Source organism: Capra hircus, chromosome 7, assembly GCF_001704415.2.
Source record: "Capra hircus breed San Clemente chromosome 7, ASM170441v1, whole genome shotgun sequence".
Lineage (NCBI taxonomy): Eukaryota > Metazoa > Chordata > Mammalia > Artiodactyla > Bovidae > Capra > Capra hircus.
The window spans coordinates 73,197,517-73,218,740 of record NC_030814.1 but is presented as its reverse complement, the minus strand read 5'-3'; the positions used below and the strand labels follow the sequence as shown (position 1 = coordinate 73,218,740).

General features: G+C 44.1%; 1 protein-coding gene across 3 annotated transcripts in view; it reads left to right on the top strand.

The window, feature by feature from the left end:
• The window catches only part of SEMA6A (semaphorin 6A), a 131,370-nt gene that overhangs the window by 76,644 nt on the left and 33,502 nt on the right, over positions 1-21,224 (top strand). For all 3 annotated transcript variants that reach the window (XM_018050663.1, XM_013965389.2, XM_018050662.1), the window contains exons 7-15: positions 4,685-4,775; positions 8,339-8,458; positions 9,157-9,245; positions 10,104-10,321; positions 14,069-14,200; positions 16,998-17,153; positions 18,556-18,732; positions 19,117-19,257; positions 19,344-19,424. In XM_018050663.1, coding sequence (XP_017906152.1) covers positions 4,685-4,775; positions 8,339-8,458; positions 9,157-9,245; positions 10,104-10,321; positions 14,069-14,200; positions 16,998-17,153; positions 18,556-18,732; positions 19,117-19,257; positions 19,344-19,424 — 1,205 coding nt within the window. The remainder of the gene's footprint in view (positions 1-4,684; positions 4,776-8,338; positions 8,459-9,156; positions 9,246-10,103; positions 10,322-14,068; positions 14,201-16,997; positions 17,154-18,555; positions 18,733-19,116; positions 19,258-19,343; positions 19,425-21,224) is intronic.

Sequence of the window (21,224 nt, the reverse complement as noted above, 5' to 3'; positions counted from 1 at the left end):
GTGGCCAAAACCAGGAGGATTTATGTTGTTGTTGTTGTTGTACGGAAGAAACCAACACAGCACTGTAAGGCAATTATCCTCCTATTTAAAAAAAAAAAAAGGATTTACTAATTAATAAGAAGCACAGGATAAAGAGAGAGAGGGGTTAAGAACTACTGTGAGACCATCTCCTGGTTGGGTGGATGGGGCGGCCATCAATGTGGACAGGGAGGACAGAAGAGCGGTGGGGTGGTGAGAACATGGGGGGTTCCATTTTGCATATGCTGAGTGTGCCTGGCACCACAGATGGCAGTGCCTACAGGACATGAATAGACAGCTCCAACAAAAAGATGGACGGCTCAGCCTTGATTTAGGGAGAGACACGGGGATGTCTAGATTTGGGTTTCACCAGCATAAAGTAAAACCTTAGGGATGAGAAAAGAAATGATGGGCTGCTGTCAGGACCAGAGGGCTCACCAGCCTGAGTTAGACAGTTTTAAAAGACTTTGCCTTGGCACAGCCAGAGGGAGAATCTATTTTACCCTCATGCTCATCTTCCACGTATGTTTGGAAATGGGCACCAGCAGGGCCAGCATTAGGGTGAGATAAGGGAGGCACTCCGATCAGGAGCAACATGCGAGGGCACACCAAAAACAATTCAGTAATGGGGCTTCCCGGGCGGCAGTGGTGAGGAATCTGCCTTGCAGTGCAAGCGGCATGGGCTCAGTCCCTGGTGCGGGAAGATCCCACACGCTACGGAGCAACTGTGTACAACTGCTGAGGCCATGAGTCGTAACAGGAGAAGCCGCTGCAGGGAGAAGTGCACACCGCAACTGGAGACTACCCCCTCCCGCTGGCTCTTAGTAAACGGAGAAAGCCCACTTGCAGCAATAGGACCCACCAGAGCCAATACATAAGTAAATGATTTTTTTATAAAATTTAGCAATCAAGATACATGATATTTCCAACGTGGTATTTTTATAAGTCTAAACGAATGCCCAAAATGTGAAAGTGTTAGTCACTCAGTTGTGTCTGACTCTTTGCAACTTCATGGACTGTAGCCCACCAGGCTCCTCTGTCCATGGAATTCTCCAGGCAAGAATACTGGAGTAGGCAGCCATTCCCTTCTCCAGCAGATCTTCCCAACCCGGAGATCGAACCCGGGTCTCCTGCTTTGCAAGCAGATTCTTTACCATCTGAGGCACCAGGGAAGCAGAGGATGAGATGGTTGGATGGCATCACCGACTCAATGAACATGAGTTTGGGCAAACTCCAAGAGATGGTGAAAGACAGGGAAGCCTAGCATTCTGCAGTCCATGGGGTCACAAAGCTGGACACGACTGAACAACAATGCAAAAAAATACTACCACTAGATACTAAAATTTCACACAATGACAGGAGCTAATTCAGGTGCTAAGAGGCAGCCAGTAACGGCATACTGGAGCTCTGACTTTAATTCTGCCACTTAATATTCCATCCCTGTGTGTCATTGTTTAGGACTCATTAAGATGAGTGCTTTGAACAAATCCGAACGAATTCCCTAGCTGGAGACCTATCTTCTATGACAAATTACAGGTTTCCTTGGCACTGTGTTACCCAGCCTGCAAGGGATCCAGCTCCTTCTTCCCGCACGTGTTCCATTCCCCAGGGTGCTCCACCTCTAAGAGGTGCCTTCACCTCCCCCTTGTTCTAGCCACACCTGCTGAGACATGTTCCAGGACCCCAGGGCCTCTCAGGAACAACAGACAGGATATACCTAGCATGGAGAATGGCTGTGAGAACTCTTGGCATTGCTCAGAAAAGTGTTTTCAGACTCTCCGGGCAGACTGGGACTTTCCCGAGGACATGGGACATAATGTATTTGGCTTCAGAGAAAATGGACAGCCTATCTCATAAGTGCTTTTTAATCACCAGATCAGGACCAAAGGGTCAAAGCAAAAACAATAGCCAGTCTTCCACTGAAAGACCCAAATCACAGAGTTCAGAAGCATCAAGTGAAACTACTTTGAAGCAGGAAGGTGACAAAATTTTGGTCTCTGCTTCTGCACCATGCCCTGACTTCCACAAGTTTTATAAAAGAAGTAAGCTGAATATATTAGAGAGATTAGAGCCCCAAATAAGATTATCCAGGGAAGAATTCTGAAGGCTGTCCATTATAAATCTACAACTACACTCCGTACCTTTTCCCTCCTGTTTTCTAAACCTCTTGAACTTCTGCACAAGTCAGGCTGGTTCTTAGTATAATTATCTCTACCCCACGGTGATTTAATTTCCCTGGGGCTGTTGTTAAGTCTCAGATTTGATGACTGCTACAAGGATTAGTTCTTACTTCAGGGAAAGAGGATTTCACCATGCCTTTGTCTTGTCTCTGGACTTTCCAAGTTCACAAACCAATACATTAATTCCTCATTGCTTCCCATCCGTGACTAGCTATAGCTGTGGCCACTTTTTTAGAAGTAGGTACATTTTAAAAAATATATCCCCCTCGTATATTATTGTTTCCCCATGGGCAGGATTACAGCCTGCAACTGCTTGGGATACCAGCATTTCTGTTGCATCACTGTATAGCGGGTATCGCTCTGAATACTTGTCACAGACTGCAGAGTCTGTCGCAGTTAAACAAGAAGCTCTTGTTGGAATAAAATATTAGGAAAAGACTTTCATAAAAATGTGCCAGGGAAGAGTACATCTGCTTTAAAGGGTGTCTAACTTGAACATCTTTCTCCTAAAAATGTATTTCTAACACAACTACTTTATGTGATTCTCAGCCACAGTTTAAACAAGCATTATGGCCTTGATGGGGGAGATCCCAAAGTGGCTGCACATACAAAAGGCCTGTCCTACCCTTGAAAAGTTTCTGTGGGTTGAGGGCAAAGGGCACAAATGACTGGACTATACTAGCGACTGCTCAGTAAGGATCTCACTCTTTCCTCCTGGGCAGCGACTCCAGGCTCCTTGATTCAGGCACTTCGATTTTAATGCTAAAGAGCATTTCACAGATCCTTCCTCAGTGCTGTCTTGGGTTTGTCTTCTTTCCGTTTTCATACATGGAGTCAAACCATGCCACTGCCAGATGATAAACAAAACACCCTAAAACCATAAAGAAGACTGAAATACAGAGGAGTCAGAACATTAGCACTGTGGAAGATATCACTGTTTGGTCTCTGTGATGCTGAGACTGAAATGCTAGGAAGCTCTCATGGTGTCAGGAAGGGAGGGTAGGAGGAACCCCTGAATTATTGGTCTAGATGCACTGACAGTTGGCTGATCAACAGAGGTTCATTTCCTGCTCACATCACAGTCAAGTGTGGGTCAGTCAGTGAGTTTCTATTCTGAGAGGTTATTCAGAAAGCCAGCTCTGTCCTGCTTATATGTCTGCCATCTCTTGTGATCTCCTAGGATCTTGGAATTCTCCACTGGATCCTCTCTAGGATCCAGTGAAGAAGATGGAAAGAGAAGGGAAGAGTGTGGAAAGAGAGCAAGAGTGGAGGATCTGGGGAGGTTTTCAGGGGCAAGACCTAGAGGTGGGGCAGAGCCTTATACTCACACCCCATTGGCCAGAGCTCAGTCATGTGATCACACCTGACTGCAAGGGAGGATGGGAAATGTAGTTTAGTGTGATATGGAGGAAAGGGAAATGAATTTGTTGAACAGCTAGTAAGGCTTTGCCTCACCTGCAAATGCCTATGAGCCAGGCAGGTAACTTGTAAGAGTGAAGCAAGCAGCATGTCAATACAGTCTATGGGTAAAGGGGTCTTGGTGCTAGAGACTATATGCCGATCTGAAGAAAATGGCAGGGGTGGCCATTACTCAACTATAGCTTGCTGCCCCTTGGCTAAGAAGGGCCGGAATTGACTTACCCACATGTTCAAAAGATGCAAGAAATCCAAGTTTTCATATGCAATCTGCCTTTTTAAGAGAGAGTTAGTTTTCCTTTTTCTTTTTCTAAACATACTCAGATGACCAAAGAGGCAGGCTAGTAATAACCTCTAGGGTACAGGAACAAGCCTGGGTTGGGCAGGAGGAGATGGGAGTCAAGTTGCAACCACACTGCTCATATCTGGGGCCCATGGGAGCCTCTCAGCTTTTGGGCCACTCTTTCTCATCTACATAATCTGAAGATCAGACATGTTTCTGAAGTAGGTGCAAAGGCCACCTGAGCTCTGCTTGCATCCGTGTTTTTGTTCATGCTTGCTGATGCCATACTATTCTCGCAGGTAACCTGAGAAAGAATTCCAGAGTCTTCTCCTAGAATTTAATCCACAAAGGCAAGACTCTTCTGGCAAAACAAAACCAAAACTGAGGTCATTCTCTGTAGAGTTCATGACTTAGCAGATAATTCTAGGGGATGAGGGAATATGTTTTCCTGGTGAATACCTCAAAAATCCCTTTTCCAAGGAGAAAGATGCTTATTTCTCTAGCATTCCAGGAGGATATGGGAATCTCTTTATTGTCATGGTTCTGAATCAAGCAGACATGACTGATTCTTCTGACTCTCCTAGCTACAGAATCTTGGTCAAGTGACTTAATCTCTCTCAACGTCAGCTTCCCCATCTGAAACCAAAAGACTTAACCTTAGAGGGCATTTGAGTATTATTTGCACCAGGCATATAAATTGCTCAAAAAATTAAGTGCTCTGTAAATATTAGTTGCTGTTATTATCTGTCGGTTGTTGTTCCTAATTTAGTCCTATCATTTCATTTAGATGGATACTTTGGAACCTGTGGGTGATGAATTTAGCGGAATGGCCAGATGCCCTTACGATGCCAAACATGCCAATATTGCACTGTTTGCAGGTAAATGACCTGATTTCCTGATTTCTCCTCATTGCCTTTGTTTTCGTGGGCTCAGCCTGTGGCCCTGCAGGATTTGCAGAGTCACAGTTAACTTTGATTCTCTGGTGACTACTGTAACTAAGAATGCCTTTTCCATTGGAAATCATATGGAAATTGTACTTTTGTTTTTTTGTTGTTGTTCGGTCACTCAGTTGTGTCCGACTCTTTGAGAACCTATGGACTGCAACACACCAGGCTTCCCTGTCCTTCACTATCTCCTGGAGTTTGCTCAAACTCATGTCCATTGAGTCAGTGATGCCATCCAACCATCTCATCCTCTGTCATCCCCTTTTTCCTCCTGTCTTCAATCTTTCCCAGCATCAGGGTCATTTCCAATGTGTTGACTCTTCACATCAAGTGGGAAAGTATTAGAGCTTCAGCTTGAGCATCAGTCCTTCCAATGAATATTCAGGGTAGATTCCTTTAGGATTGACTGGTTTGATCTCCTTGCTTTTTTTTTTTCTCCTCTCCTCGCTTCTTAGACAAGTCTTTGCCATGCTTACCCATGCTTCTCTGCCTTCAGAAAGAGTAACAACTTTGCACTGAACATGCGGCATACTGGTTAGGGCGTGTCTGGGCTGAAGTAACAGAAAATCCCACCTCTAACCCCCAGTGTGAACTGAGTATTTAAGGTAGGGTAGACTTTGGGGTTGCTTTGATTCAACAACTCATTCATCTCATCCAGGACGTAGGTCCTTTTCATTTCTCTGTTCAGTTTTCTTTCTTTCTCTGAGGGAGACTGGCTGTTCTCACAGTCATAGGATGGCTGTTGGGTCTCAATTAGGGCTACATGTCCTTTTGTCTGGGCTTCTCAGGTGGAACTAGTGGTAAAGAACTCACATGCCGTGGGTTTGATCCCTGGGTTTTGAAGGTTCCCCTGGAGGAGGGCATGGCAACTGACTCCAGTATTCTAGCCTGGAGAGTTCCCTGGACAGAGGAGCCTGGCAGGCTACAGTCCATAAGGTCGCATAGAGTCGGACGTGACTGAAGCAACTTAGCACATACACACATCCCCTTGTCTACATGTAGAAGGGAGAAGGAAAGAGATGAAAGGAAGCTTCTGTAAGCTCTCTCGGCTACCAGCACATCTTCTCAAATATCATGACCTCATGAGCTTACATGCCTGTCTCTGATAGAACTATAGTGGCCGAAGGGATGATGCTGATGATCAAAGGTTGACCAACACTCCCCATTGCTGCTCCTTCCTTCCATTGCAAAGGATACAGAATGAAAGCAAATAAGCCATGACTTTCAGATGGGGGTTTTTGTGTATGTGTGTGGGTGTTTTATTGATAATTAGAAATTTATTTAGGAATTCATTGCCAGCTGTGCTCATTGAGGTGGGTGTAGGGAGAAGTATTGGTATAGGAGCTCCTCCAAAGGTAGAGCATTCCTAGCAAGCAGCCTTGTAAGAAACACAAAGTCAGGTAAACCTATTTGTAAGCATGGGTAGGGGCAAGGCCACTGGAAAGAGTGCTTGAGGATTATATTCTTAAGTGCCTAACTTCTACTGCAGCACTTTTCTGACACGTGGAACCTGCATTAGGAATAGAGCAATGGAGGTTGTGGACTGCAGTGGAGAATGTAAATTTAATAAGGAAAAAGAGGCAGCCCAAGGTAGAAAGAGGAGAATGAGCAGAGTGCCTTCCGAGGCCACCAACCTTCCAAGAGCAAGCCCCATGAAACCATCTTGTGGCTGCCACTCCTCCTCCCCAGAAGGTGTATCTGAATCCATGTTCACTGAAATGCTTGAAAGCTCTTAAAACTTCCACCATTATAAACAGAGGATACTTGTTGCCCCTGAATAGTTGTCATATTACCAAGAGTGACAAAATAGTACTCTATTTTATGAGTAAAAGTTCTGATATCCAGTTTAAAATGTAAGACAAAGAGTATGGAGGAGTGTTCAACAGCAGTAACCACACACACACTCACACACACACACAGCTCACACACACACACACATACACCCCACTGTCGTCTCCTCCTCAGGTATATCCATATGACCCGGAGCTATGATTCTATATGAAAAATTGTGATTTTTGCAGACGTGTATCAATAGAAAGGTTTGCCATCTGCAGCCAAAATCTAACCCAGAGGGTCAACACGTACAGATATACGACTGCCAATAGTGTAGATATGAAGACAGCTCTACCTGAAACTGAGCAAATACCAGTTAAGACCAAAGAAAGTGAAGTCGCTCAGTCGTGTCCAACTCTTTGCGATCCCATGGACTGTAGTCTACCAGGCTTCTCTGTCCATGGGGTTTTCCAGGCAAGAGTACTGGAGTGGGTTGCCACTGCCTTCTCCAGGGGATCTTCCTGACCAAGGGATTGAACCCAGGTCTCTGGCATTGCAGGCAGATGCTTTACCCTCTGAGCCACCAGGGACCGAAAGTAGACCTCAAAGACTTTGCTTTGGTATGTTTATTTAAAACAACCGTTTGCTTATCCCATGAGGGTTAGAGCTTAAAGAGAACTGTGATGTATATAAGCCACTTCTGAAGATGCTCTGAAAACCACAATTAATGACGACAGGTAACCCATTAAAGCTAAGCCAAGGAAACTATTTTTTATATTGAATGTAATTATTGTTTCCATTTCATCTACACAGATTTTACTATTCCAGAACAGCCCATTTGATTATCTGTGTAAAGAATGCTTGCTAATCCAGGAAAAGAACCACAGATTTTAAGGATTCGTCTTTAATCATCTTGTCTCTCTTTTGCCTTGGATGTATCCTCAAGCAGAAGTCCCAAAGAGCATGAATTCTTAAAGAAAAGTCCAGTTTGAACTCAGCATCATCCCTTCCCCCTCTTTATTTTGGCTTTTTGTATATCAGAATGTTCTCAGTTTGAGACTTTGGAAATACTGAAACAAGTATCTCTTAAATGGAAAGCCAGATCAGTAGAACTTAGTGGCTCTCCTGATTGAGGTAAAGAGGAGCAGAGACTCAAAAAGGATGCATATACCAATCTTCTTTTTTTTTTCTTTTTTTTAATCGGAGTATGATTACATGTACAATTTTAGTCAGCTCTTTTTTGCTTACGAATCCTCTTTCTTCAACGTCCCTCACTTGCTTAGGCTGCGGACTTTGTTACTTCTGCTTGTACTTAAATTTTTCTGGAGATACAATCAGCCTCTATCTTTCCCGGGGCCCCTACCTAATCCAGTTTACCATGGTATGGTGGTGGCTGGAGTGTCCAAGCGGCCTTGGCCTTGAGATTTCAGTCAAGGTCCATCTAATGGGGTGAAGCAAACATTTTTCATTTACCCTGTTCCCTGAGCTGCTGCTGCTTAGAAATTGCCGTGCAATTTAAAAATGAAAAACGTTTCATCTCTTGTGATCCCAATTTAAAATGGTTAGGAATGTGGGTCAAGTATTTTCCTACGACTCTTGGATTTGTCCCAGTTGTCCTATCGTATTTGTCTGATATAGGAAAGCCAGGTGGGGATGTCTCTATTATTCCCCCATGCCCACCATCTTGCTCCAACCCTATTCTCCTCTCCTCTTTCTCTTCAAAGATGGAAAACTATACTCTGCTACAGTCACAGACTTCCTTGCCATTGATGCAGTCATCTACCGGAGTCTTGGAGACAGCCCAACCCTACGGACCGTCAAGCATGATTCAAAATGGTTAAAAGGTGAACAAACAATTAAAAAAAGAAAGGAGGTGTGGTGGGGGAGATACATATCTTGAAGGAGATTTAGCGTCTGAATGGTCCAGATTGTAGTTTCGTTTTAGCAATGGCTTCTCATGGACAGGAAGGTGGAAATTGCATCTCTTGCCCCAAGTTGATTTATTACCTCCCCTTTTCACTTCCCATGAGTTTCTGGAGTATTATCAAAACTACCAACACCACTATAATAGAATACATCACATTCATCTTTCCTGCTTCAAGCTCTCATTTCAAAGTCCCACATGAAACCAACTAAACAAAACACTTCATTCATAGAAGGGAAAGGGGAATTCAAGGTGGTGGGGGACAGGAAAAAAGCAGTTCACAACCCGAATGAGTCAAGGTTGACAAGGCAATGTGTACAAAATCTATTCTGTAATATGAGCCTTGTATTATAGAAAATAAAATTACAGAGATATGCAAAACTCATTTATTCTTCATTGTTCATTGCAACTGCTTCTGAAAGATTAAATCTGTAGGCTTAAATGCTTTTGGAAATCATTAAGCACGTGCATGTGTAAAGTCACTAGCAACGGTTAGTGTTAACCAAATGTCTAATGGCCCTACAATTTTATTTCATAATACGTCTTTGGTTGCAACTGACTGCAGTTCTTTTAACTCTGTGTGACACGCCCCCAATTAAAGTGCCCATTTGTCCACAGAACCATATTTTGTCCAAGCGGTAGATTATGGAGACTACATCTACTTCTTCTTCAGGGAAATAGCGGTGGAGTACAACAGCATGGGAAAGGTAAGAGGGGAGGATGTCTTAATATGCGGCCAATGTGGTTATGAATGGCTTTGAAATAAAACCATAAATCTAAGGACAAGGTTATCATTTTCAGAAGACCCAGCAAAGACTGGTGGAAGTGAAACATTTTGCTTCCTTGAACCCCTATATGCTTTTTCTGACTAGTAACAGAATACAGGGAAACCTCTTAAATACATTGAAAACTTAATGAACAGATGAGTTTCAAGTATCTTAAGAAAGATGTGGTTTCCAGGTCTACTCATCAAGTTTGTTTTTGTTTTGATTTGTTTTAAACTGAGCTGCTCTACAGAGAGAAACTATTCAATACCTATAAGCAAACCCAGGGTCTTGACTGTATTCATTGCAAAAAGCAATAGAAGACTTAGGGGATGTCTATTTCGATTATTTTTACCAGAGAGTGGATCAAGACCACTGAGTTGGAGGGCACAAATTCAATACCAGGGTGGCTTGCACAGTTAGAGGAATTCAGAGCATGAGAGGCAGAGCCCAGAGGCAGCCAGGGAGGATGGCAGAGATGGCGCATACAAAGTACGCTTTTGTTTGAGGAAATAAAAAGCTAAGCAGTCTGTATGGAAATGAGTGTATGTGCCTGGGAGCTGATCCCCTGAAGGATTTATAGTTCTGTATTAAATGCCACAGCCTTATCTTTCAAAACATGCTGTTCCAATGCTGAGATTTTCCCTTTTTTTTTTTTTTTTTTTGCCACTGATTTTAGAAACACAGGATTAAATGAAGCATCTTGTTCTTCTGTTTTTATTTTTCTAAGAAAGGTAAATTCTACCAAGATCTCCATGAAGAGTAAGTGCATTTCATCTTCTCCGTGTTTTCCCTCTGCAGGTAGTTTTCCCAAGGGTGGCTCAGGTTTGTAAGAATGACATGGGAGGGTCTCAGAGAGTGCTGGAGAAGCAGTGGACGTCTTTCCTGAAGGCTCGCCTCAACTGCTCCGTCCCCGGGGACTCCCATTTTTATTTCAACATCCTGCAGGCAGTTACCGATGTGATTCGTATTCATGGCCGTGATGTTGTCCTGGCAACCTTCTCCACACCTTATAACAGGTAACCATGCCCTGGCGGTGCAGACTTCATCGGTCCTTCCCGGCTTCCTTTTCCCAAGGGGTTCTTGTCTAATACACAAGATTTGCAACTGATGGAAACACTGCCATTCGCTACTTGTAACTAACAAGCACTTAACACTCAGTTTTCATCCACAAATGAACAGTCAGTATAAGTGCTGTTAAAGAATTTTGAAGAAAGTAATGAGATAAATTATTCCAATATCTTTTCAGATGTCCGGGATAGAAATACTATTCATGTGTTATTTCTCAATCCCTCTAGTTATCTTGAAAAGTGAATACCGTTGCCTTCTTTTTACACTTGAGGAAACTGAGTTCAATTATACTCTCTGATCTAGGTAGTCCACAGATAGAAGCAGCAGCTTTGGCATTCCAGAATGTTCCTCTTTTCTAGGTCACCTAACATTTTATTTGACTTTTAATATTTCTATGACTAGATCAGTAATTTTTGAAAAATACTGGATATGTATTAAAATGCTACAGGGTGAAATTTAGGAAGCAAATGAGTCCATCTTGCATCCCACCTGGCTATCATCCTGTCAGAGGAACCAGAATCCCAACCACAGCACCATTGTCTGATTCTGGGGGGGTTTATTGAGGATTTAGGTTTCCCTGGTGGTTCAGTACTAAAGAATCCACTGCAATGCAAGAGATGCAGGTTTAACCCCTGGGCCTGGAAGATCCCTTGGAGAAAGAAATGGCAACCCACTCCAGTATTCTTGCCTGGGAAATCCCATGGACAAAGGAGCCTAGTGGACTACAGTCCATGGGGTCACAAGAGTTGGACATGACTGAGCGACACCACCACCACCTCCATTGAGGATTTACAAGTCATCAAACATTGTCCTGAGAAATACTGAGTCTCAGCCCATTCATTCCTATTTTGTATTTATTTAAGCTAAGACACTGAGCTATTAAATGGCACACTAAAAACTGTCCCTGGAGCAGTGGACACGTGGAGACTAAAGAATAGAGGAAGAGGGACACTATGTTCCTGGCACTCGGCTCTGCCAGACCTCGGAGTCCTAGCACCATCCTGTGCAAATGATCCCCACTCCGGCCGCAGCCAAGAAATTGAGTGCACGTACTAGACTGTGTACAATTCTGCCTGTTCTCTCTGATCTTCTGCTAGGAATCCACTGTCTTGTTTTGGATTATACTTTTTACAAAGACTTTGAAGAACCTGATGAAAGGCTAGATGACAGGAACAGACCTGATGAGACTGGAGGACAACAGCTAGGAAAAAATGCCTAAGAACTGGGTCAAGTCTAAACAGAGCAAGCTGAAAGATGAAATAATGTTCCTCAGTTATACAGAGGGCAAGAGTCAAGAGTCCCCCACTGAAGACATCAGAAAACATAAACCTATATTGCAGCAAGTATTTAGTTAGGTTTAAGTAAGTTGGGACCATCCGAAGGAATTTTGAGACTTGAGAATAGGAAAGATGTAAAAATTCAGGCCTTGACTGCTTGTCCTTTGGAACCCATGTATCTAGCAGTGTTGAAAAAGAAGCCTATTCTGGAACATAGGAATGTAAGTGCCAATGGAATTTCAGAGCACATTTCTAAATTTTTTTTAATGTTTTTTGAGAAAATGAGTTCGTGATTACAACAAAGTAGGAGATTCCAAGAGTACTGGAGTGGGGTGCCATTGCCTTCTCCGAAATATTACACATACTCCATTTAAAGAATTTTCTTTAAAGGTCCCTAGGAGACATTCAATAAGTGCATAGTAATGCAGTCTCAGAAACTATATCTGGTCAGTAAGATCAGAAAATGGCAAAAGTATGCAGGCCAGTCTTCATCTACAAATGGCAGTCCCTCTCTGATTACTCCCTCTGGTTTCATCCCTTTCCACCCCATTCTCCACACATTCCCACTCCACCATGTCAGGCTGTCTCAAATCCTTCAGGGGCTCCTCTTGCCCTGAAGATAAAGCCCAGCTCCCTTGTTGGCATGGCATGGAAGCCCATCGTGGTCAGGTGTCAGCTCCGCCTCCAGTGCAGAGGGTTGGCTGAACCGCTCATGCCCTGCTGTCTTGCCCAGTCTGCTCCCCCAGCCTATCTGCTAGCCCACTGAGCCCCTGGGCAGGCTCCAAGGCTCAGTTCCAATCACATCCCCTGGAACTCGGCACGTGCCTTTCATATATACTGCCTTTACCAGATGGTCTTGGAAAAGTTGTTGTTGTTATTATTATCACTGCTGCTGTTGCTTGCCACCACACTGAATTATCAATCAGCTGAGAGCATGATTTGTTATTTACTAAGCATTCATGGCTTGAGATTGGGGATTCCATAAATATATGTTGAATAAACAGAAGATGGGAATAAAAGGAGGGGATAAACTAGGGAAGAAAAAAGAAAGGATTTTACACATGATTCTAACATTAGGAAGATTACAAACCCTACGGTATCTTTAGCAATTATGAAGTGCCTCATAAAATACTTCAAAATTTATCCTATTTTTCTTAATATTTAAAGTAAATGTGTACACCTCTTACTTTTAGGAGAGCAAGATGTGAAAAGAGTCTTACAAAATTAAATAATGTTAGGGGCGCTGAAGTTTCAAAACAAATGGAGATCACTGTCTTATTATAGACTTAAAATTGTGAATAATACATACACACACACATGCTACATACTTTAAAATTCATCCTGCCACTCTGTTTTAAATAAGCTTTCTAATCCTCCCCCATTTCTCACTTAGTAATAATTCAACAATTATTTTGTGAAATTAAAGATGGCATAAAATTCTCCTAATCATACATGGAGTGTTTTCCATATCCTTTTGACATGTGCAAAATCTGGACCAAATCATTCTCTCTGCCCTGTATGACGCTGATGCTGGCAAGCACCTGTGTCTTGCCCTGGGTGCTTCTGTGTGCAGTGACCCACTATCTCAAAGCCTGATTCAAACTGTTGGCCAGCCAGTGCCTGAAATTTATTTGATCAAGATCAAGGAACAACCATAGAAACATACACAGGTTCAAGTAGCGTACCTAGATGAATGAATAATTCATGTCTTCTCACCATTGATGAAAAACAACCCCAAACTCCTTCCAGGAGCGCCAGGCAAGAACGTAATTATAGGTAGAGATTACTGGTGTTATTATTATTTAGCACTTAATCGGGCATTTTATTTGCAAAGCATTGGTGCTTTAGAGATTTAAACTGTTTAGTCTTATGCAAATAAACAGGAAGTAAAATTTGCAGTGTACAGTGACTAACATAAAACATGTTTGGGTTCCTCACACATTCATTCTCACTACTGACGTGCTTGACTTGAGGAGCCAAATTCAGAGAAGGAATATGTGGACAGCAGGGACACTCTCACTTCAAACTTTTACAAATATCGGAGATGCAGAGTGTTGTCCAAACATTTTATCTTTGGTTTAAAGTCTGGTAATTAATTTCAGGGAATTCATGAAACTTGAAAATCACCAGGTCAACCATTCCTCCTCTATAAACAAAAGCAGTGCCAGACACAAGACCAAAACAAGGGGTTTTTTTCCCTATGATTTTGCTTTAACTAGCCCTTTCTTTAAGACCAGTGAGGCAGATTTGATTCACTGAAACATTCTTATGCACTAGGATCCCTTACATTTAGAGTGTTCAGAGTATGAACATTAAATTTCAACTGCCAGTACTAGGGAAGCTTCTTTGGTATTGTTTTCCAAACTGCATGCGGAACTGTTGCGTAAGTAACACTTTGTATGAAATGTCCCATCGCAGCATCCCTGGGTCTGCAGTGTGTGCCTATGACATGCATGACATTGCCAATGTCTTTACTGGGAGATTCAAAGAACAGAAGTCTCCAGATTCCACATGGACGCCAGTTCCTGATGAACGCGTGCCTAAGCCCAGGTATGTGCCCATGTTTATCAGGCTCTTTTAAAAATCCAGAAGTGGTGCACTTAGCTCCCATGATAATGAGTATCTTGGGCTTCCCAGGTGGCACTAGTGGTAAAGAATCCGCCTGCAAATGCAGGAGATGTAAGAGACGTGGGTTCAATCCCTGGGTTGGGAAGAGCCCCTGGAAGAGGGTATGGCAACTCACTCCAGTATTCTTGCCTGGAGAATCCCATGGACAAAGGAGCCTGGAGGGCTGCAGTCCACAGGGCCACAAAGAGTCAGACACAACTGAAGCAACTCGGCACACACGCAATGAGCATCTTATCAACTGCACACCAGGGCCTTCCATGCTGGCAGATACAAATGCCAACACAACAGAAAGGACTGTGAGGCCATTCACCTTCATTCCCTTAAGCAAAACGCCAGATTACCCAAGTTATATGCAAAGCAGGGACTCTCTAGTCTTTCACTTAGACTGTGTATCTGCGGATTATCCACTGTAATCCTTGGATGACAGGAGCCATCTGCCCCAGCAGCCCCAGTAGTCGATAGCTGAGGAAACTGAGGCCCAGAGAGGTACAGAGGGTGCTGTGCAAGTTTGTGGGGAGATGACTTCCACCACTCCTCCCTGCTTCCCTTCAGTTTCACGGAGACCATGTCTTCCAGCCTTAATAAAATGTAAAATATAAACGGTGTTGGGTGGATTCTGTGACTAGACTGGATCAGAGCTAGTCCTGAGCTAAGGGCAGGTAGGGATCAGCAGGAGCAGTGGGCCATTATTAGGATGTCTCTGGTCTGAGGGTTCTAGTCTGTTTGGGGTCTGGATATACTGTGAATTCCCTCATCCTCAAAACATGCCCCAAAAGTGCTTTCACGGAGAACCTATTGTCCAGAGACTATCTAGAGACTTTTGGTCCTGTGTAATTTCCGTCAGATCTGCACACTAAACCAGTCCAATACTCTGTCCACCTGATATGAACAGCCAACTCATTGGAAAAGGCCATGATGCTGGGAAATATGAGAGCAGGAGGAGGGGGCAACAGAGGATGGGATGGTTGAATGGCATCACTGACTCAACAGATATGAGTTTGAGCAAACTCCAGGAGATGGTGAAATATGGAGAAGCCTAGCACGCTGCAGTCCATGGGGTCGCAGAGTCAGACACAACTGAGTGACTGAACAACAAACCAGTTTATTCATTTCTCTAACTGGGACGGGATGAAACCCTCTCCCAGCCCTGTGCCTGCCCTCTTTATGTTCCACACGCGGCATACCTCCCTTTGTTGTTCACTCAGTCGTGTCTGACTCCTACAGCATTTGAAACCCACATTATGAATATACAGAAACATCCCTGTGTGTTCGCTTCCTCCACTTAATCTGTGGAAGGAAACCCAATGTCTTTTAAACTTTTTTGGTTTCCAACTGTTTCCTCCAACATCCAATTCCATCCCCCAAAAAATACCTGACTCACTGAATTGAATGACCTTAGATGATATGAATCACTGTACCCAGACAGACACCCCTATGATCCATCCTTTTTCATCCCCTGAACCATCTGGCATGTGCCTTCTCTGTTACTAAAGGAGAACAGGCTAATTGTAAAAAACATTCCCTGGCAACCTCAGGTGAATTCTCAAAGGCTCTAAGTCAGGTGGATTCTCTAAAGGAGTGTTGACTACCTTCCAGGCAAGCAGGACGCATACTTTAAGTGGCCTTCCACTGGTCATCGCTCCACATGCAGGCCTGTCTCTCTTACAGACAGCAGGATGCTCTCCCTGGCTGGCTGGGTTAGTGCCGTGAAAGCATGTGCCCAGGGCTAGGTCCTGCCACTGCTGTCAGGGCCCACTTTCCCCTCCTGCGCCAGAGGGGAGGCCAGGAGTCTGGACAAGACCACTGCTAGAGTCTCCCTGATCTGACTTTGCTGAGAAGTCCCTTGACTCCTGAAACCATGTCATTTCTTCTAGAAACCAATCTTGAGTGTCATTGTTCAGCGTGTTTTAAAATGACTTTTCAGACAAGAATTTCAATGTAATTGGCTTTTCACGCCTACCCAAATCAAATGAAAGCAATAAAAAAAAAAAAAAAACAAAAGGTTCCCTGACCTTCTGGTAATGACAGAGGGTTACACTGAGTCTAGCAGGTAGGTTCAGTGGTAAAGAATCCACCTGCCAAGCAGGAGAGGCAGGGTCAGTCCCTGGGTCGGGAAGATCCCCTGGAGAAGGAAATGGCAACCCACTCCAGTAATCTTGTCTGAGAAATCCCACGGACAGAGGAGCCTGGTGGGCTACAGTCCATGGGGTCGCAAAAGAGACGGACATGGTTTAGTAACTAAACCACCACCGCAAAGCAGATTACATAAGGCCAGCAACTTTCTGAACACCTTTGTTTGCTATATTTGTGAAAAAGTCAGCCTAGTTGTCTCCTTCTGTGAAACAAATGCCTCTAGAACTCCTAGCAGGGTTTTAAGACACGCAGAGCAGTCCCAGGGACGTGCAAACGTCTCACTTGTTTCAAAACTCTCACTTGTTTTGAGCTCCATCACTGTCTGTGGAGTTTGTTTGTGTTTCTGGCGGGGAAACCCGGCTGCTCTCAGCCAAGGCTGAACCGTCCTGGCTCAGGCTTCTCTATGGAGCATGGAGGCGGCCCCGAGGCAATCTAAGCATATTTTTGGGTGGCATTATGCATTGTTCAGCTTCCTATTCTCAGCCTCCAATCTATTCTCCCTCATGCAAGTTGCACAGAGAAGCAGTTCATTCAAAGAATTTGCCATAAAGCATGATAGAAGCTCCCTCCCTTTGTTTCTTTGTAGGCCAGGCTGCTGTGCCGGCTCCACCTCCTTAGAAAAATACACCACCTCCAATGAGTTTCCTGACGACACCTTGAATTTCATCAAAACGCACCCGCTCATGGATGAGGCCGTGCCGTCCGTCATCAACAGGCCGTGGTTCCTGAGGACGATGGTCAGGTGGGTGTCAGAAAAACCGCATCCTTACTGGATTTCCCCTGTTGCCACCCATGATCATTGGACCTGTCATCGGTGGAGCATGATTTGAAGTGCCATGAACCCCTTCTGTCATCCTGGCCTGGGTTCAGTTCTGAAGTCCTGGGTGGTTGCGTGGATGCCACCAAACCCCCATAACCACATTCCCAGTGAAAACACAGTTCAGAGAGTTTCAGGCTACCTGGACCCAGACCAGCAATTAGAGGAAGCAAAGATGTCTCCTTTGCCTTAGCTGCTTAATTCCAGGTGTGTTCAAGTAGAGGAGCGTGAAGACAGTCAGTCAGTGGATGTACACACCTGTTTGTTGTGGTTGCAAAACACGGTGCAGATTCCATCTGAGCACTGTCTCTGAATTGTTAGCTGTCACAACAGGCCTCCCTGACAGCTCAAACAGTAAAGAATCTGTCTACAAGGCAGGGGACCTGGGTTCAATCCCTGGGTCAGGAAGACTCCCTGGAGGAGGAGGGCATGGCAGCCCACTCCAGTATTCTTTCCTGGAGAATCCTATGGACAAAGGAGCCTGGCAGGCTACAGTCCATGGGGGTCGCAAAGAGTCAGACACCACTGAAGCGACTTTGCACGCACAAAGTACTATAATGGTTCTTGCCCGTAAGATGGAAACCATGGTACAAAACTGGCAGAAGAGTCCGTTTTCCATTTCCTGCCACACTGCTTAAAGAGAAAAGGGTATCCATGGGCTGCTGAACTGCTATGGGATTTTAGAGAAGGAAGATGCCGTGTAGGACTTACCTAAGAGGATGATAAGGACTAACGCTCTTTACCTTTGGCTTTACATGATTTTTATTTGGCTTATATATCCTTTTATTTATTAACAGTGCCATTCGCACTCTACCCCGCCCCCGCATCCTTCAGAATTCTCAACCCCTCTGTACACAATCCAAAATCTTCCCCACCTGACGTTTTGTTGACAAGTCTTGGCACCTCAGAGGAAGAGTGTGGGAAAACGGTAGCCAGGGCTTTTCTTTTCAGTATTCAGTGAAGCGTTAGTGGTTAGTGCGAAATATTAAATGAGTTCACTTATTTCTTCCCCTCTTCATAGGAGACATCAGTCCCCCCTTGTTGCTTATGGAAGGGATAATTGCTGAGTGGTTTCAGATGGTATGGCTACGTATTTATTATGTAACTTGGCCTCTGCAGATACATACCTCTTTCCTCCCCTTGGAGCCACACTAATGCTCTACATATGGAAATAAAGGAGCAGAACAGCTTGAGAGCATTATTTATATGCATATATTTTTCTTGAGGGTCTTACTAGAAAGCTCGATCACAGTTGTTTGAAGTGGAAAACGGGGACACGTTAATGAAAGACAACAAAGATATAAAAACTATGATCCTGTCATTTTAGATACCGCCTGACCAAAATTGCGGTGGACACCGCTGCTGGCCCGTATCAGAATCACACTGTGGTTTTCCTGGGATCGGAGAAGGGAATCATCTTGAAGTTCTTGGCCAGGACGGGAAACAGTGGTTTCCTAAATGACAGCCTTTTCCTGGAGGAGATGAGCGTTTACAATCCTGAAAAGTGCGTAGAATGTTTGGTTCTTTTCCTAGTAATTATTTGTCACGTTATAATCTTTTCCATTCAGAGAAATCATGGTAGCCTTAGATTTTATGCAATTTAGGTGACTTTTAACATTATTTGTAAAAATCCTTTCATACATTAAAAGCATTATTTTCTCCTTGCTGCTAATGTGTGCGTTTATATAGGTAAATACATATATTGTGTATTTATGTGTGTGTATGTGGGTGCACACATAAGGATCCATTGCTTCTTCAGTTAGATCAGATGAAGAGATCTAACCTCATAGGCTTGGGGTGGGGGGGCGGGTGTGGCAGGTGGTGGCAGGAAGAAAAGAACTAACCCAAGAGAGACTATGAATGATATTATCCTGCCTTGAAAACTTAGGTGCAGCTATGACGGAGTAGAAGACAAGAGGATCATGGGCATGCAGCTGGACAAAGCCAGCAGCTCTCTGTATGTTGCATTCTCCACTTGTGTGATCAAGGTTCCCCTTGGCCGGTGTGAGCGGCATGGCAAGTGTAAAAAGTATGTATTTGCCTCATTGATCATCAGATGTTCACGGTGCTTAGGGAAGAGTCCTAGGTAAGCTCACAGTCATTCTCTTCCTGCAGAACCTGTATTGCTTCCAGAGACCCCTACTGTGGGTGGGTAAAGGAAGCAGGTGCGTGTGCCCATCTGTCGCCCAGCAGCAGGTAAGGAGCCCGAGACGTGGGAGAGTTTAAAGTGGCCTAAACGTAGGATTGACTGTGCTCACACACAGCACTGCCGCTTGGCCTTCTGTGCACATACCTCATCATTGCGACTGCCGGCCATTCTCCTTCCTTTCCCCATTTCATAGAATACCCCAACATCACACGTGGCAGACTTCCAATTGATTAATCATCCATCCTCAGACTGAGTAAAAACAGAGAAAAACAGCACAGTGGACTTTAAGTATTCCCTGGGGAGAGGGACAAGAGGGTACGTGCCTTGCTCATCACAGTGCAAGAACGGCAGAGAAAGGGAGCATGAGGGTACCGATTAGGTTAGTGATATGGTCTGTCCCAGCCATAGCAAAAGTGGCTCCTGTAATTGACCATCCAGGGCTGAGAACAAACCGCAGGGCATTTGTTAATAAGCAATGCATTTGTGCTGCAAGCATGGTGTACACATCCAATAAACCTTTCTCCTGCACCAGAGAACAGCTGACCCTATTCCTCATTAGGGAGGAAATCAATTCTTGGCATTCCTCCAGCAGATCAGCTAGATCAAGCCAGTCTACCACGCATGTGATTTTGGTGCTGAGAATTGTTACCCTGACTTCCAGTGCTTGGATGGTGTCAGTTCAAAGGCTTTATGCTTTTACTTCTGTGGATTTGAAATCCAAAATAACATTTGGAGAAATATTCAGTGCATGTCCTTGACAGGTTATGGCATTTCAAGGAAGATGCCAGATGCCAGCACAGTTCTTTCATAGTCATTTCTTCACTTCCCCCAATCCACCAGGCAAAAGGAATTGTCCCAACACAATGGGAGAGCCCCCTCACCCATTTGAGAATAGCAGCTTAAACAGATAGAATAGCTGATTGACCACCACCTGCATAATTTGAGGGGAAGTATTCCCATAAACAGAGCTGACGGAAACTGTAAAGTCTGACCTGGAAATCTGGCTGATGCAAAGGGTTGACTCACCATGCAGTATTAGGTCAGCTTTGCAAGTAGCAATACTGGCACACTACAGGGTGAGAGCTTTATAGCTTTTCACGGGGACCTTGAAGTGACGGAGGAAGGACCTCAGAAGCGCACAGTGAGGGAAGCTGAGAAATGGCCTACCTCCTTTCTTTAGTCAAGGTGCAACAAAGGTAATAAGGCTGAATTTTAAGAATCATTTTTAAGTCAGCATGAGAACCCAGTTGTTCAAAATATGTGCAACTCTCCTTGGAATGTGGCCTCAGGACCGGGTGAATCCTGGCTTTCATTACAACTAGAAATCTTTATCCTTTGAGGCTGAATTTGATTTTTGACACAGCATAAAAACACTAGAAACGAACACGGCAGATTATTAGATCAAGGTGTGACTGTCAAAGTAGTTTTCCGAGATGGCTAATAAGTAAACTCTGAAGGTGGTTGCAAAATCCGAGTTTTGAGTATGTTGCAGAAAGAAGAGCAGAGTTCCCCCCAAAAAACAAGACTCCTTTGGACTCTTCCAATGTGTTTATTTATACATGTTGATGTATGGCAAAACCAATACAATATTGGAAAGTAATTAACCTCCAATTAAAATAAATAAATTTATTTTAAAAAATCAAATTAGATTCTATTAAGATCAGTCCTTTTGGGGTACAGAGTTCATGCAGCCCAGAGGTGAGCTGGTGGACTTGAAAGGAGAGTGAACCTGTAGAGAAGCATGACCGCAGTGCCCCTGAAGACGGGACGTGGGGCCAGGTGTGAGCCAAGTACCCACATGGGCTCAGCAAAACACACCACCGTGTCCTGTGTCCTCTCAGAGGCCC